The sequence below is a fragment of the Pelobates fuscus genome, chromosome 5 (assembly GCF_036172605.1).
Source record: "Pelobates fuscus isolate aPelFus1 chromosome 5, aPelFus1.pri, whole genome shotgun sequence".
Classification (NCBI taxonomy): Eukaryota; Metazoa; Chordata; class Amphibia; order Anura; family Pelobatidae; genus Pelobates; species Pelobates fuscus.
This window is the reverse complement of record NC_086321.1, coordinates 349,660,021-349,674,484: the sequence shown is the minus strand read 5'-3', so window position 1 is coordinate 349,674,484 and position 14,464 is coordinate 349,660,021. Positions and strand designations below refer to the sequence as shown.

At 41.8% G+C, this 14,464-nt stretch overlaps 1 protein-coding gene across 1 annotated transcript in view; it reads left to right on the top strand.

Moving 5' to 3' along the window:
* Positions 1-14,464, top strand: part of LOC134611718 (nuclear receptor ROR-beta-like) — a 48,326-nt gene that overhangs the window by 17,835 nt on the left and 16,027 nt on the right. The window contains exon 2 of the mRNA XM_063455891.1: positions 12,565-12,650. Within this exon, the coding sequence (XP_063311961.1) occupies positions 12,565-12,650 (86 nt within the window). The remainder of the gene's footprint in view (positions 1-12,564; positions 12,651-14,464) is intronic.

The following is a 14,464-nucleotide window of genomic DNA, read 5'->3' as shown; positions in this document are numbered from 1 at the left end:
GCCTCACCCATGTAACATCTATTTATAGACATGCTTGGGCGTTGGCAGAATATGATTCACTCTCTTACCATCTTCAGGTATTGCCAACCCAGTGAAGCTGGTGCCTTGGTTTCTACATTCAGATCAGGATTGTAAGCTTGCAAGTGGGCGCTCTCCCATTTTGGGGATCATTTGTCTCTACACTCAACCTAGTTAGAAATGCCTTGTATCAATCTCTCTGTAAGCTATTTCCTCTAAATATTACTCTTACATGGCAGGTTTAGCTGGCAATGCACATAGACCTAGGCAGTATGCCAGATTGGGGCCCCTGCCTAGAGCCCTCGGATGTCCCTTCCCACCCACCCCCCGAAGTGTTTTTCCCTTTTCTTATATATAGGTCAGTGCCACACAATATTCTTGAAAGGAGCTAAGCCTAATACAAATGTAAAAAGGACGTGATTTTCCTTTGCCAGCTTGACATATGGGCTAATGAAGTTGAAGTGCCCGGCCCAATGATTTTATATATATATATATATATATTCTCATCCCTCCTGGATGGTATATTTATTCCTCATTCTCGTGTCCTCTACCAGAGGCCTGGGAGTTTGAGGGTTCTGGACAGTATCTTAGCTGTTCCAAGAACTGCACTCTTCTGGACAGCGATCTCAGATGTTCCACCTGGAATCTGTTGAAGCCACTACCCTAACTTGGGAGCCACAGCAAGAGTGCTCCTATCACAACTGGGACTACTTCTTTCAGTCCCTGGTATTTGTCCATCTTCTAATGGTCCTTCTCCCTGATGTTATAGTCACTGGGTATTGCCACATCCACCATTACTGCAGTCTTCCGTTCCTTGTCAACCATCACAATGTCAGGTTCCCGTACTTGCTTGTCTGTCTGGATCTGGAATATATATATATATATATATATATAATTTTATTTTTTATTTTACTACACTTTACATGCTATTGTGCTATAATGTAGTGTAGATGGAAATAGGTGTGGGAATTTAGGAGGGATGCAGGAGAACAAAACGTTAATTGGCCGACTATAAATTAGTTAAAGGGACACTCCAGGCACCCAGATCACTTCTGCCCATTGGAATGGTCTGGGTGCCAACTCCCACTAACCTTAACCCTGCAACTGTAAATATTGCAGTTTTCATAAACTGCAATATTTACATTGCAGGGTTAACTCCTACTCTAGTGGCTGTCTACTAGAAGCATTGAAAGCATCTTTCAATGCTTTCCTATGGGGAGGTCTCTCCCGCCTCCGGCCGCGCATGCGCAATATGTCTCCCCCACCGGATGACGTAGGCGGGGAGGAGTGCGGTCGGACCCTGAACCAGCACCGAGGGACATCGGCACTGGATAAAGGTAAGTCACTGAAGGGGTTTTAACCTCTTCAGCAACCTGGGATGGGGGTGGGAGGGAGAGGGAACCTGCAGTGCCAGGAAAACGGATTGTTTTCCTGGCACTAGAGTGTCCCTTTAAGGTAAAGCTGACTTTGCACACTGTGCAAATGCTCTTGCTGCTTCTTTCTCTACAAGAGGGTGGCATGGCCCGTTTCATCTACACTCACTACATCTGCCTCTTTCCCTTTCTGCCTCGTAGTAAGAAGGGAAGGAGAGAAGTGGACAAGTGAATGCTCAAGAGAGAGGTTTCAGAGTTTGTGATTAGTGAGAGAGAGGAGTTGAGAGATGTAGGGCTTGTAGGAGGAACAGATAGACTTGGTTAAAAGATGACAGCGAGAGATTAGTATCGGTTATGTATGTTGCATGCTTCCCAACTATTCCGATTTCGCCTCCTGTGAGTTTTCCTCCAGCACTACCTCCAGCAGAAGCAAGATAATGCGTGACTGTTTTAGTGTTTTCTGTCTAAAAGATTCTGTAACTAGGCCCATTCTAATCGTCAGCGCCAGGCCCAACAGACACGTAATCCAGCCATATCTTTTCTCACCACAATATACACTAAGTCTGAGTTTACTGCGTGGGAAGCTGCAATACATATCATCTGCCCATTGCTCCTGCACCTATATCACCAGCGTTACGGAAATATGTATTGCTGGGCCATCCTCTCGCCATATCAATAACACATGGTGTCTGCACAATCAGCAGCTACTAGATGTTGAACACCTCTCCCCCTTCCATTCATATCTCCCTCTCCCCCTTCCATTCATATCTCCCTCCCCCTTCCATCCATATCTCCCTCCCCTTTAATCAATATCTCCCTCCCCTTTAATCAATATCTCCCTCTCCCCCTTCCATTCATATCTCCCTCCCCCTTCAATCAATATCTCCCTCTTCCATTTATATCTCCCTCCCCCTTCAATCAATATCTCCCTCCCCCTTCAATTCATATCTCCCTCTCCCTTTTCCATTCATATCTCCCTCCCCTTCAATCAATATCTCCCTCCCCCCTTCAATCAATATCTCCCTCCCCCCTTCAATCAATATCTCCCTCCCCCTTTAATCAATATCTCCCTCCCCCTTTAATAAATATCTCCCTCTCCCCCTTCCATTCATATCTCCCTCCCCCTTCAATCAATATCTCCCTCCCCCTTCAATCAATATCTCCCTCTCCCCCTTCCATTTATATCTCCCTCCCCCTTCAATCAATATCTCCCTCCCCTTCAATCAATATATCCCTCCCCCCTTTAATCAATATCTCCATCCCCCTTTAATCAATATCTCCCTCCCCCTTTAATCAATATCTCCCTCCCCCTTCAATCAATATCTCCCTCTCCCCCTTCCATTTATATCTCCCTCCCCCTTCAATCAATATCTCCCTCACCCCTTCCATCAATATCTCCCTCCCCCCTTCAATTCATATCTCCCTCTCCCTTTTCCATTCATATCTCCCTCTCCCTCTTCCATTCATATCTCCTTCCCCCCTTCCATTCATATCTCCCTCCGCCTTCCATCCATATCTCCCTCCACCCCTTCCATTCATATCTCCCTTGCCCCCATCCAGTTTATATCTCTCCCCCATTTCTCCCCCCCCTACACATTCCATGCATGTGTCTCCACATCCACCCCCCACCCCACCCATGTCTCCCTTCCTTCCCCTTCTATTTATACTCCCTTCCTCCTTCCCTATTTTCAGGCAGCTGTACCCTCACACTTTCACCTCAGGCACCAGCTTTGCTTTGCCCTTCCATTTTACCTAAAAGGAAGCCTCTCACTCTCCAGTGACAGATTGAGCGCCGGGTAGTCACCTAATACGCAGCGCTCCTACGCAGAACCGCATGGAGCCTCACTTGTCAGTCTGACAAGTGATTTTTGTGCCCCCATGACCGAAGCCCCTGATTGGCTGGGCCAAAAGCAAGTTCCTTGTGGGCTGCCCGCTGGACGCGAGTTTGACATGCTTGCTGTAGAATTTCTTTACCCTGTGCAATGTTCAGCATACTAATACAACTTCCAAGGAAACCATACTTTCAATAAAAACAGCCTTTTGCACATTTTATAAATGTCAAAATTTCACTTTATTTTGTTTCTGATGAAATGTAATAATAAACTGAAACATTGTCATATTAATAAATCTGCCAACGCCTACGGTTTTTCAAAGGCTCTAAGAAAGAGGTTCCCCAGAGGCAATTCCATGTATCTATAAATGCACTTAAAGAAACCACAAATCAGGAATAAGGACCACAGATCAGTAGGCTCCTTCTTGTTTCGTCAACACGCATGGCAACGCAATGAGCAACAGTGATGTCTCTTTTTTTTTTTTGTAATGTTTCTTTTTTTTGTAAACGAGAATAAGAACCAATAATTTTCCCCACCCATCCATATGCCCGATGACATGACTTCTGTTTGGAGGGTGCGGTTTTGGCACTTGATCCATATGCCTGCGGGATCCTGGGAGTTCTGTTTCTTTCCATCCCAGTTTTAGGAAGTTAACCAGAGTTCCGAAGTACATGTAGTATTCCCGAGAAAGATGGTCACAGCAACTACGTACTGGCAAAGTCAGGCTACATTGTGCCACTGTCAATATTTTGTGTGGGTCATGACCTGCATTTGTACTAAAATTGTCCTTGCACATAGTGTTATATTATTCAGCTTGTTTATTTCTGAATCTTTTATATCTGAAAATGTCAGACCATCACCCTCTCTGACAAGTGCCTATAAAAAAAAAAAAAAATACAGCCTTGGAAAATGTATTTTATCTGTATTAAATGTCAAAGAGAAGGTTTGCGCCCTTAACACAGGAAAACTAATGTGATCACTTCAGCACATCAGTGTGTTTGTTCATATCTGCTTCTTCGTAACAGTTTTGTTTTGCTTATTTTTTACGATCATTTAGCTCTGCAGCATGACTTGGGTTAATATAACTAATCTGTGGATTACGCAACAGAACATGTTACATAGAATCCGATAAAGTGTGTCAGTGGGGCAGAGAGCATGATGGACTAGTTGGTCTGCCAATCACAGACAATTTCCGAGCTGGTTTAACCAGTGAGAGACGAGGACCAGTCTCTAGGCTTCGTTCAACGTAATCACCGCAGATGCCTGTTATATAACCAGCAGGATTAATCAGGAGAGGAGGAGCATGCCAGTTAACAAGCCTGCGACTAATTACCCCCTTTATGCATGTTATTACTAATTCTCATTGCTCTCCCAGTGCTCACACAAGCTGAGATGTTGATTATTAATTTAATCTATTAATTGACATAATTGTTTTCCCTCCCCTCCCACATAGTTCTAGCGGTTCAAACACAGTTCTGCTAGCAATGTTTGCAGGCAGAAAAAAGCACAAGAACAAACAATGTCAGTGATATACCCACAAACAAACAAACACAAACAGGCAGCCAAGGGCTGCATCTGTTTTTTTTTTTTCTCTCCAGAGATTCACACATAAAGTATATCATTTATACATTAAAAAATATAAATAGCACCAGTCATATCACAAAAACGTTGCGAAATATCAGGTTCATTTGCATGGTGATTTTTATTTTGAATTCTGCTTTGGCAGATTTCCATAGTGCAAAAGATTGTTTCAAAACCAGTCCGCTAAGGAATTTAAGCTGGCAAAGCAAAGCATCATGGGAGTTGTAGTTTTGCAACAGCCGTGGATACAGTCATCCCTACCTATTCATAACCCATGACATACGGCCAGCTTGATAGAATAAAATTGACAAATCCATAAATTGAGTATTGTGACTAATCCGTTAGGGCTCGATTGAGAATCGAGGCATATTATTTGTCCAGCATATGGATATGTAGGGAAAATCGTAATAAGAAATTATTCCACAGGACTTAGATCGTGTTCAGACGAGTCTGTTCATTTTTTCAACCTGTGGTTCTTATAATTTCAAACTTTAATGTTATTTCCTGGGGGTGGGGAATATTGTTGGATAAAAAGTGGTAATCGACAGTGGTCTGCTAGAAATAATTCTTACTATCGGTACTCAAAAGGAACAATCTAAACACCATAACCACTATGTCTGCTGTAGACGTTATAATGAGTGGAGTCCCTTGTCGCGCTCCCAGAGTAATATGTCAAACTGGTTTAGAATGATTTGACAACTTACCTGGGTACGGCCAGTTTGACAGCTTACCTGGGTCTCCTTACAGGCAAATCCAGTACGCTATACAGTGCTACGCAGGGCCAGTCTCATTGGCTGAGAGCATCAGCTGAGCAGTGCAGGTGCCAAGGTAAGGATACAAGCACTATGCTGGGTAGAGATGCCCTAACCAAACTCAATGGTACTCAATATGGACCCAGGATTGATTCTTGAAATACTTCTCTTTCTGAAACCATGCCTCTCTGCTGTGGAAATCTTGTGTAGAAGGCAGAAACTCTTATCAACATTCTTGTGTAGCTTAGCTGTTCCAAATCGACGACAGATACACGTTAATACACTACAGAAAAGCCAGTAATAATGCCAAACTCATGATTACACAACATTGATTTTTTTGTTAATTTTTTTTTTAACAGAACAGGTATAGTTCAAGCTGTAACAACAAGTAACAACAAACATGGTAACAGTAAAGTAAATACTGTGACACTGGCAGATACGACAAGATCGATGCAATGCATTAGCAGAGAAGGAGTTAATCTCGATCTTTAGTCTGTCCCTTATATAATAAAGCCCACACAGCACTGAGCACAGCTGTGACGTGGGATAACAAGCAGGAATGAGTCAATCGCAGGATGGGGGACAGAGATCAATGGAAACAAGGAAGGGGGGGCACACATGAGAGAGAGAGAATGATCGACAATTAGGTGAATGTGGAAGAAACAATAACCGATAAATAAGAAGCCACAAGGAATCACCATGCGAGGAGTATTTGGTGGTAAAATAGGTCAGTGCCTGGTTTATAATAAACACATTTAGTTAGATGGTTGTAAATATAGATAGTAATGTGAAGGGTGGAATTACTGGCAACGCTGTTGGGGCAGACATATCAGGGTCCGTAGGGTTGTGAGGACCCACTGGTTGACCCCACATCGTAATCAGGGCAGTAGAATCTGAGAAAAACAGAAAAGGGTGAAGAAATAAGTAGGCAGCGCACCTGAAATTAGGGGATTTCCTCAAAAACTCTGACTTGCAATAGAAACCAAGAAAAACATAAATCAGTATGCGCCAAAGGAAGAATATATATAAAAAAAACAAATGGTAAAGAATATACACATAAGAAGCATACAGTAAGACATATATAATATCCTTCAAATAATAAAAGCCAAGAAAATTGGAGTACAAAACAGGAAAGACCAATAGTGCAATATGCCAGCTTAAATGAGGTACACACAACAAAACACAATACAGTGAGGTACACACAACACAATACAATACAATACAGTGAGGGGCACACAATACAATACAGTGAGGTACACACAACACAATACAATACAGTGAGGGACACACAACACAACACAATACTATACAGTGAGGTACACACAACACAATACTATACAGTGAGGGACACACAACACAACACAATACAGTGAGGTACACACAACACAATACAATACAGTGATGGACACACAATACAGTGAGGTACACACAACACAATACAATACAGTGAGGGACACACAACACAATACAATACAGTGAGGTACACACAACACAATACAATACAGTGAGGGACACACAACACGATAAAATACAGTGAGGTACACACAACACATAGGTCCACAATTGGCAATTAAAATGCAATGGAGCTTAAACCAGCTCTGGATTATTCAGCATACAGTGGTTTAGATCCCCATTTGTAGAATTTCATTCTGTGATCTGATCAGGGGCTCATTCAAGTGCTGGGCCCCACTAACACTGTGTTGTTTGTTTGGGGACACATAAATATATCTCCAAACCAGATCCCATTTAACAGCAAACAGGACTTGCCCATGCTGGGACTGGGAGGAAGTCGTTACACGTCACTTCCTCCCAGCACACACACAGAACCACATGGGGGAATAGAGAGACTGCAACATCCCACTCCTCCTGGATTTAGTTCATTCTGATGTGCTGCATGATTGCGTGTACTTACACGTGTGTTGTAGCTGCTAATTAATATTACCTTTTGGTGTTATATTAGTAAATGCACAGTGTACCTTTTTTATTTGTATCCTCCCATACACTAGAGTCCCTGAACACACAAACGCACATACTGCATTATTATTATTATTATTATTATTATTATTATTATTATTATTATTATAATATATAGCGCCAACAAATTCCATAGTGCTTTACAATATTATAGGAGGGGGCAATTTAACAATAAATGAGACAATTACAAAAACTTACAGGAACAATAGGTTGAAGAGGACCCTGCTCAAATGAGCTTACAGTCTAGAGGAGGTGGGATATAAAACACAATAGGACAGTATAATCCTTATTCACAAATACACCACAACCCCATTCCTTACACCACCCACACAATACTGCCCTATCCAGACACACACTGGACTGCGAACAGCCCCATCTGTACACACAATCCCACATGCCTATACATAGCACCACAGGTAGCCTACCCTACACACATAAACACCACAAGCAACCTCCAAACAGACACAATCCCACATGCCTGTACATAGCACCACAGGTAGCGTACCTTACACACATAAACACCACAAGCAACCTCCAAACAGACACAATCCCACATGCCTATACATAGCACCACAGGTAGCGTACCCTACACACATAAACACCTCAAGCAACCTCCAAACAGACACAATACCACATGCCTATACATAGCACCACAGGTAGCCTACCCTACACACATAAACACCACAAGCAACCTCCAAACAGACACAATCCCACATGCCTGTACATAGCACCACAGGTAGCGTACCTTACACACATAAACACCACAAGCAACCTCCAAACAGACACAATCCCACATGCCTATACATAGCACCACAGGTAGCGTACCCTACACACATAAACACCTCAAGCAACCTCCAAACAGACACAATACCACATGCCTATACATAGCACCACAGGTAGCCTACCCTACACACATAAACACCACAAGCAACCTCCAAACAGACACAATCCCACATGCCTATACATAGCACCACAGGTAGCCTATCCTACACACATAAACACCACAAGCAACCTCCAAACAGACACAATTCCACATGCCTATACATAGCACCACAGGTAGCCTACCCTACACACATAAACACCTCAAGCAACCTCCAAACAGACACAATACCACATGCCTATACATAGCACCACAGGTAGCCCATCCTACACACATAAACACCACAAGCAACCTCCAAACAGACACAATCCCACATGCCTATACATAGCACCACAGGTAGCCTATCCTACACACATAAACACCACAAGCAACCTCCAAACAGACATAATCCCACATGCCTATACATAGCACCACAGGTAGCCTACCCTACACACATAAACACCACAAGCAACCTCCAAACAGACACAATCCCACATGCCTATACATAGCACCACAGGTAGCCTACCCTACACACATAAACACCACAAGCAACCTCCAAACAGACACAATCCCACATGCCTATACATAGCACCACAGGTAGCCTACCCTACACACATAAACACCACAAGCAACCTCCGAACAGACACAATCCCACATGCCTATACATAGCACCACAGGTAGAGTACCCTACACACATAAACACCTCAAGCAACCTCCAAACAGACACAACCCCACATACAGTCTCTCTCTTTCATTTCCTCCTGTTGTTTTAAACCTTATATAGAGACTGTCTTGGGGCAGAATTTGCAAACAAGCACAGTAAAATCTGACAAGACTCTTTGAAAATGACCTTTTTAGTTATTTTTCTTTTTACCTCGAGTGGAAGCGGCAGTATATTTATATTGTTAGATAACATGGAATAAAATAATATATATTTTTTAAAATGTAGATTAACCAAGTGCAGCATGACTAAACCACGTTTCTACTTGATTGTGAATCGGCATTATCATGAAAAGTTAATTTTATATAATAATGTATTGAGAGAGAAACTCTAGCATTAACTGTTGCTGGCTATTAGTGCACACTCTGCACTTCCTCATGCCACAGGCTTGCCATCTGGAGAAACTAGCTATGCTGGATGCCAGTGTTCATTGTGACTAAACCTTCAGGGAATTGCCGAGAACCGAGTGTTGGAATAGTGATCTGTAATGGAGGTTATTAGAATAGTGACAATGTTACAGACCAATCCTGGACCAATTCAGACGTAGCAGACATCTGTTTGATGGCTTATCTATTAAGTAATTGTATTATTTAACTTCTCTTTAAAAATGAAACACCCCCAGGCATCCCAATACTGAATTTGCCCAACTTTAACCCTCAACGCAATAATTCTAAACAACTCTTATAACACATCCTTTCCTATTGTGTTTTTATACCCTCACCTCCACTAGATTGTAAGTCCATTTGAAGAGGCTCCTCCACAACCTATTGTTCCTGTCAAAATGTTAAATATTTGGTCTAATTTGTTAAATTCCCCTTAAAGGGAATCTCCAGTGCCAGGAAAACAAACTGTTTTCCTGGCACTTCAGGTCCCCTCTCCCTCCCACCCCCCATCCCAAGTTGCTGAAGGGGTTAAAAACCCCTCAGTGACTTACCTGTATCCAGCGCCGATATCCCTCAGCGCTGGTTCAGGGTCCGCCCACGCTCTTTCCCCGCCGACGTCATCCGGCGGGGTAGAGCTATTGCGCATGCACGGCTGCCGGTGTGGGGAGACCTAATGCGCATGCGCGGCACGCATTAGACCTCCCCATAGAAAACCATTGAAAAATGCTTTCAATGCTTTCCTATAGGGATTTCAGCGATGCTTGAGGTCCTCACATAGAAATGTGTGCTATAAACCCAGAAGTGCCCTCTAGTGGCTGTCTAGTAGATATTTACAGTTGCAGGGTTAAGGGTAGTGGGAGTTGGCACCCAGGCCACTCCAATGGGCAGAAGTGGTCTGGGTGCCTGGAGTGTCCCTTTAATTATATTGTACAGCGCTACAAAATTAGTTGGTGCTATATAAATACCAATAATAATAATAATAACTGTAACTCATATCAAGCTTTAAACCCTCTTAACACTAAATACCATATATTATCGAACTCTGACATTAACCCCTCTCTAACCTTCCCCCTCCCCTTTACTATAAACACTTCTATCCCAGCATGCATTTACACAGTCGCATACACTTACTGTACTCACAGATTCAAACACAATACATTACAAGTAGATGTAAATATACACTGATGCTATTTTTGGCCCAAATCCCTCTTTTCTATCCTAATGTCCCTGGTTTCTAGGAGCTCCATATTGAGGGTATAACAGAGCTCCACAGCAATAAAAGTAATGTGTCTTCAAACTACAATAAATGTGTTTAGAAATCATTCTGTGTAACTCAAATAGATACATTGTTCCTGTTCTAAATTACATTTTAGTTACATAAATTGTTATTAGTAAGTCACCTAAGATTTCTCAGAATAGCCCTGCCCCTGGTCACACATACCAGACACACCTAAAATAAGGTGTCCCTGTTTGTCCATTTGAAATGTTGGAAGATATACATCTGTTGTAGAAGCATCAGGGGAGTTTGCAAACTCAGAGGGGTTTAACTTTTGACCATCCTAGTTCTACAAAATTGGGAGAAAATATCTTGCAGGTTTTAATTTGTATTGATTTGTCTATAATCATCAAACATCAGGAAGCAGCCAGCCTCTATTTGGATATTTCAAGATGGAAAATAATAGTGCGGATAATAATAATACAAATAATAATAATAATATTAATAATAAAATGTGCATCAATAAAGACATGCATTATCCTACAAGGTTCTTAAAGCCACAGACAGGATTTTATAAGGCTGCTGAGCAGACTAAGCCTGAAGACTCAAATGTGCAGCACTGACACCATGTGGCTCTTTACAATAATGCAGGTTAATTTTTTTGTGGTCTTAATATATATTTACATATGTTGTTCCAATAGCTTTAGTTATGCACGTTCTTATATATATGTATAAACATAGTGTGCAGTATATTTCTGTATAATGCTGCCCTTTGTAAAATATAAGCTAGATTTTCAGTTTATGTAATCCACAAATTTGCCGACTTTGACACCTATAAGAAAAAGTTTGGAAGTTTAAAGGGACACTATAGGCACCCAGACATCTTCAGCTCATTGATGTGGTCTGGGAGCAGTGTCCCTATTCCATTTAGTGCTGCAATGTTAAACATTGCGTTTTCAGAGAAACTGTAATGTTTACATTGCAGTACAAAGTCTGCCTCCATTGGCTGTCTCCCAGGCAACCACTAGAGGACTTCCTGAATCGAAATGAACCTTTGGTCCGGTATCTGACGCTGGACGTCCTCATGTTCTGCATTAAGGACCTCCAACATCAGATTTTCCCCCATAGGAAAGCATTGATTGAATGCATTTCTATGGGGAGGTCTAATGCATGCATTAGTGCCCGCTCGTCACGGGACTTCAGAGGAGGCAGAGCCAAGGGACATTGGCACTGGGGTAAGGTAAGTAAATAAAGGAGTTTTAACCTTTTATTTACCAATGTGGGGGGAGAAGGGTCTGAGGGAGGCAGAGGGTAAGGGGCTGTACTGGGAAGAGTGTACTGTGTACAGTGAATAACCCTGATAGGATGCATGTAGTCCCACATGACTATATCTGTAAGATAAGGGACATTGGCACTGGGGTAAGGTAAGTAAATAAAGGAGTTTTAACCTTTTATTTACCAATGTGGGGGGAGAAGGGTCTGAGGGAGGCAGAGGGTAAGGGGCTGTACTGGGAAGAGTGTACTGTGTACAGTGAATAACCCTGATAGGATGCATGTAGTCCCACATGACTATATCTGTAAGATAAGGGAAGTTGTATTTATGTAAAATGAAATAAAGCAAGTGTCAGTCACAAGTGAGATTGAGGGTTCTTTGAGGTAATCCTCGATATAATCTTGAGAGAGAGTCTCATTTTTATATTGAACACACATTGTGTGTATACCATGTACATTAACCTATACCACGTGTATAGGTTAATATACACCTCTTTGTTACCTTTTATACAGTCATTAGGTCATTATAAATGTTGGCATTGCACAGTGCATAACCAATTTCTTATTTTTTTTATTTCCACAGCACAGATAGAAGTTATCCCGTGTAAAATATGTGGGGACAAGTCATCGGGTATTCATTATGGAGTGATTACCTGTGAGGGGTGTAAGGTAAGCTCTCTCATTTTAAACCAATTAGATAAGATCTGTCTGCTTGTTTTGTCACAATGATGATTCAGGAAGGATATTCAGCGTTTAGTGAATAACCTGATTGTCTTGCCTTCTGCCCCAATAATCTCTCCCTCTGTTCCCCTCCCCCATAGTGTCAATGCAGATTGTGTGTAATATGTTTGCGCGCGCAGACTGTGTGTAATGTGTGTGCAATGTGTGTGTTGACTGTGTGTAATTGTTGAGTGTGGTACGTGTTTATTGTGATTGATGTGTGCAGGTTGTGTGTAGTGTCTGTTAGCTGTGCGTAATGTGTGTGGTGTGTGTATAATGTTTATTGTGTGTTCTGTGTTTTGTCCCCATCCTCAATAGATTTCTGCAAGGAGAGGGCTACAATTCCTTATGGTCTAGCAAGGAGTTAAATTCCCTGGAAATCCTGTGGGGAGCATGTGGCCTCAACATAAATGATTTTTTTTTTTAGAAAAAGACTGCTGGATGTGTGTGATGTGACATCATATATCCATGCAGCCTCTTTCAGTATGACCTGCTTAGCATACACATTAAAATGTAATTAAAAGGTACTCGTCATGGTAGATGCTAATTATTTTTAAAAAGCATAACATTCTATCTATACGTTGTGATAAGAGATTTGCTAGCAAATGTATAGATTCGGAGAAAAAAATATTTTCAAATAGGTGTTTCTTTTATCAATCAATAAGTTCTTCAGCATAGATTCACATGTCGAAGGACTGAGTGACAGGGAAATCAGAAGAGGCTTCCCACAGGCAGAGCTGGGTTACCCTACAGGCAACTAAGGCCTGGGTATAGACAGAGGACTCGTGAGCCCCTGTCTCGGAGTGGAGCTCTGGGTGTGATAAGTCCCTCGTCAAACCAGCAGGGAGATAAAAAGCTCTCCCTTCTCAGCCCTATGCCGATGTCAACATTATAACATTACTTCAGAAAGATGTAATAACTTTAAAAAGCTACACATTTTAATATAACGCATGAAGTTACATATAGCCAGATAGCAATAAAGAACATTTTATGTTAAAAACAAGAAAATATTTTCCGTTTTAATACACTGGGCTGTCTTGGAAGCATGTCTTTATTTTCTTTCCAATTTTTGATCTGACAGGCTGTTTCTTCAGTCGGTGTTTTGCATTAAATAATATTACGCATTCATTAAATATCATTACACTATAATCATGAAACCAATGATGGTGACAAACTAAACTTAAAAAAAATAAAAAAATAAAATTAATATTTATCAGTAATACTTTTACAGAAGTAAAATTGTTTTGTGAGTATTGCTGACTGGTTTTGTGCAGTTCCTCCATGTGACATCCTGATTTAGCACGATCACAATCACCCGACAGTCTGCCTCGGGCCTCTGGAAAGAGGGGGAGTTCGGCTCGCGCTCATGACCCAGCCTGAGCAGCACTTTTGAAAAGGTTCAAAGTTTCAGGGCATTCTAACCCATACGGAATGGTTTGTCTGTCAGCCTGGTGTTCTGGCCGGTTCTGATGATACACCTCAATTATGGTTAAGCACATAGTCTGTGCCGTCAGCAGCGTCAAGCTAAAACAGGGCGCAAGAAAATACAGAGAACAGACAACAACTCAAATACAGACATAAACAGCCATGTTACAGTGCTGCCACCCACCTCATGTGTGACCTATTAAGGGTTAATAAGTGTTTATAAAAAATACCACTTTCTGTCTCTTTAGAGATTTTGCCTTTTAGCTCAGAAAAGCAAGGTGTAGAGGTTTTGCCTTGACTTGGCAGATGAGCTTACACTTTAATGGCTACTAGAGTAA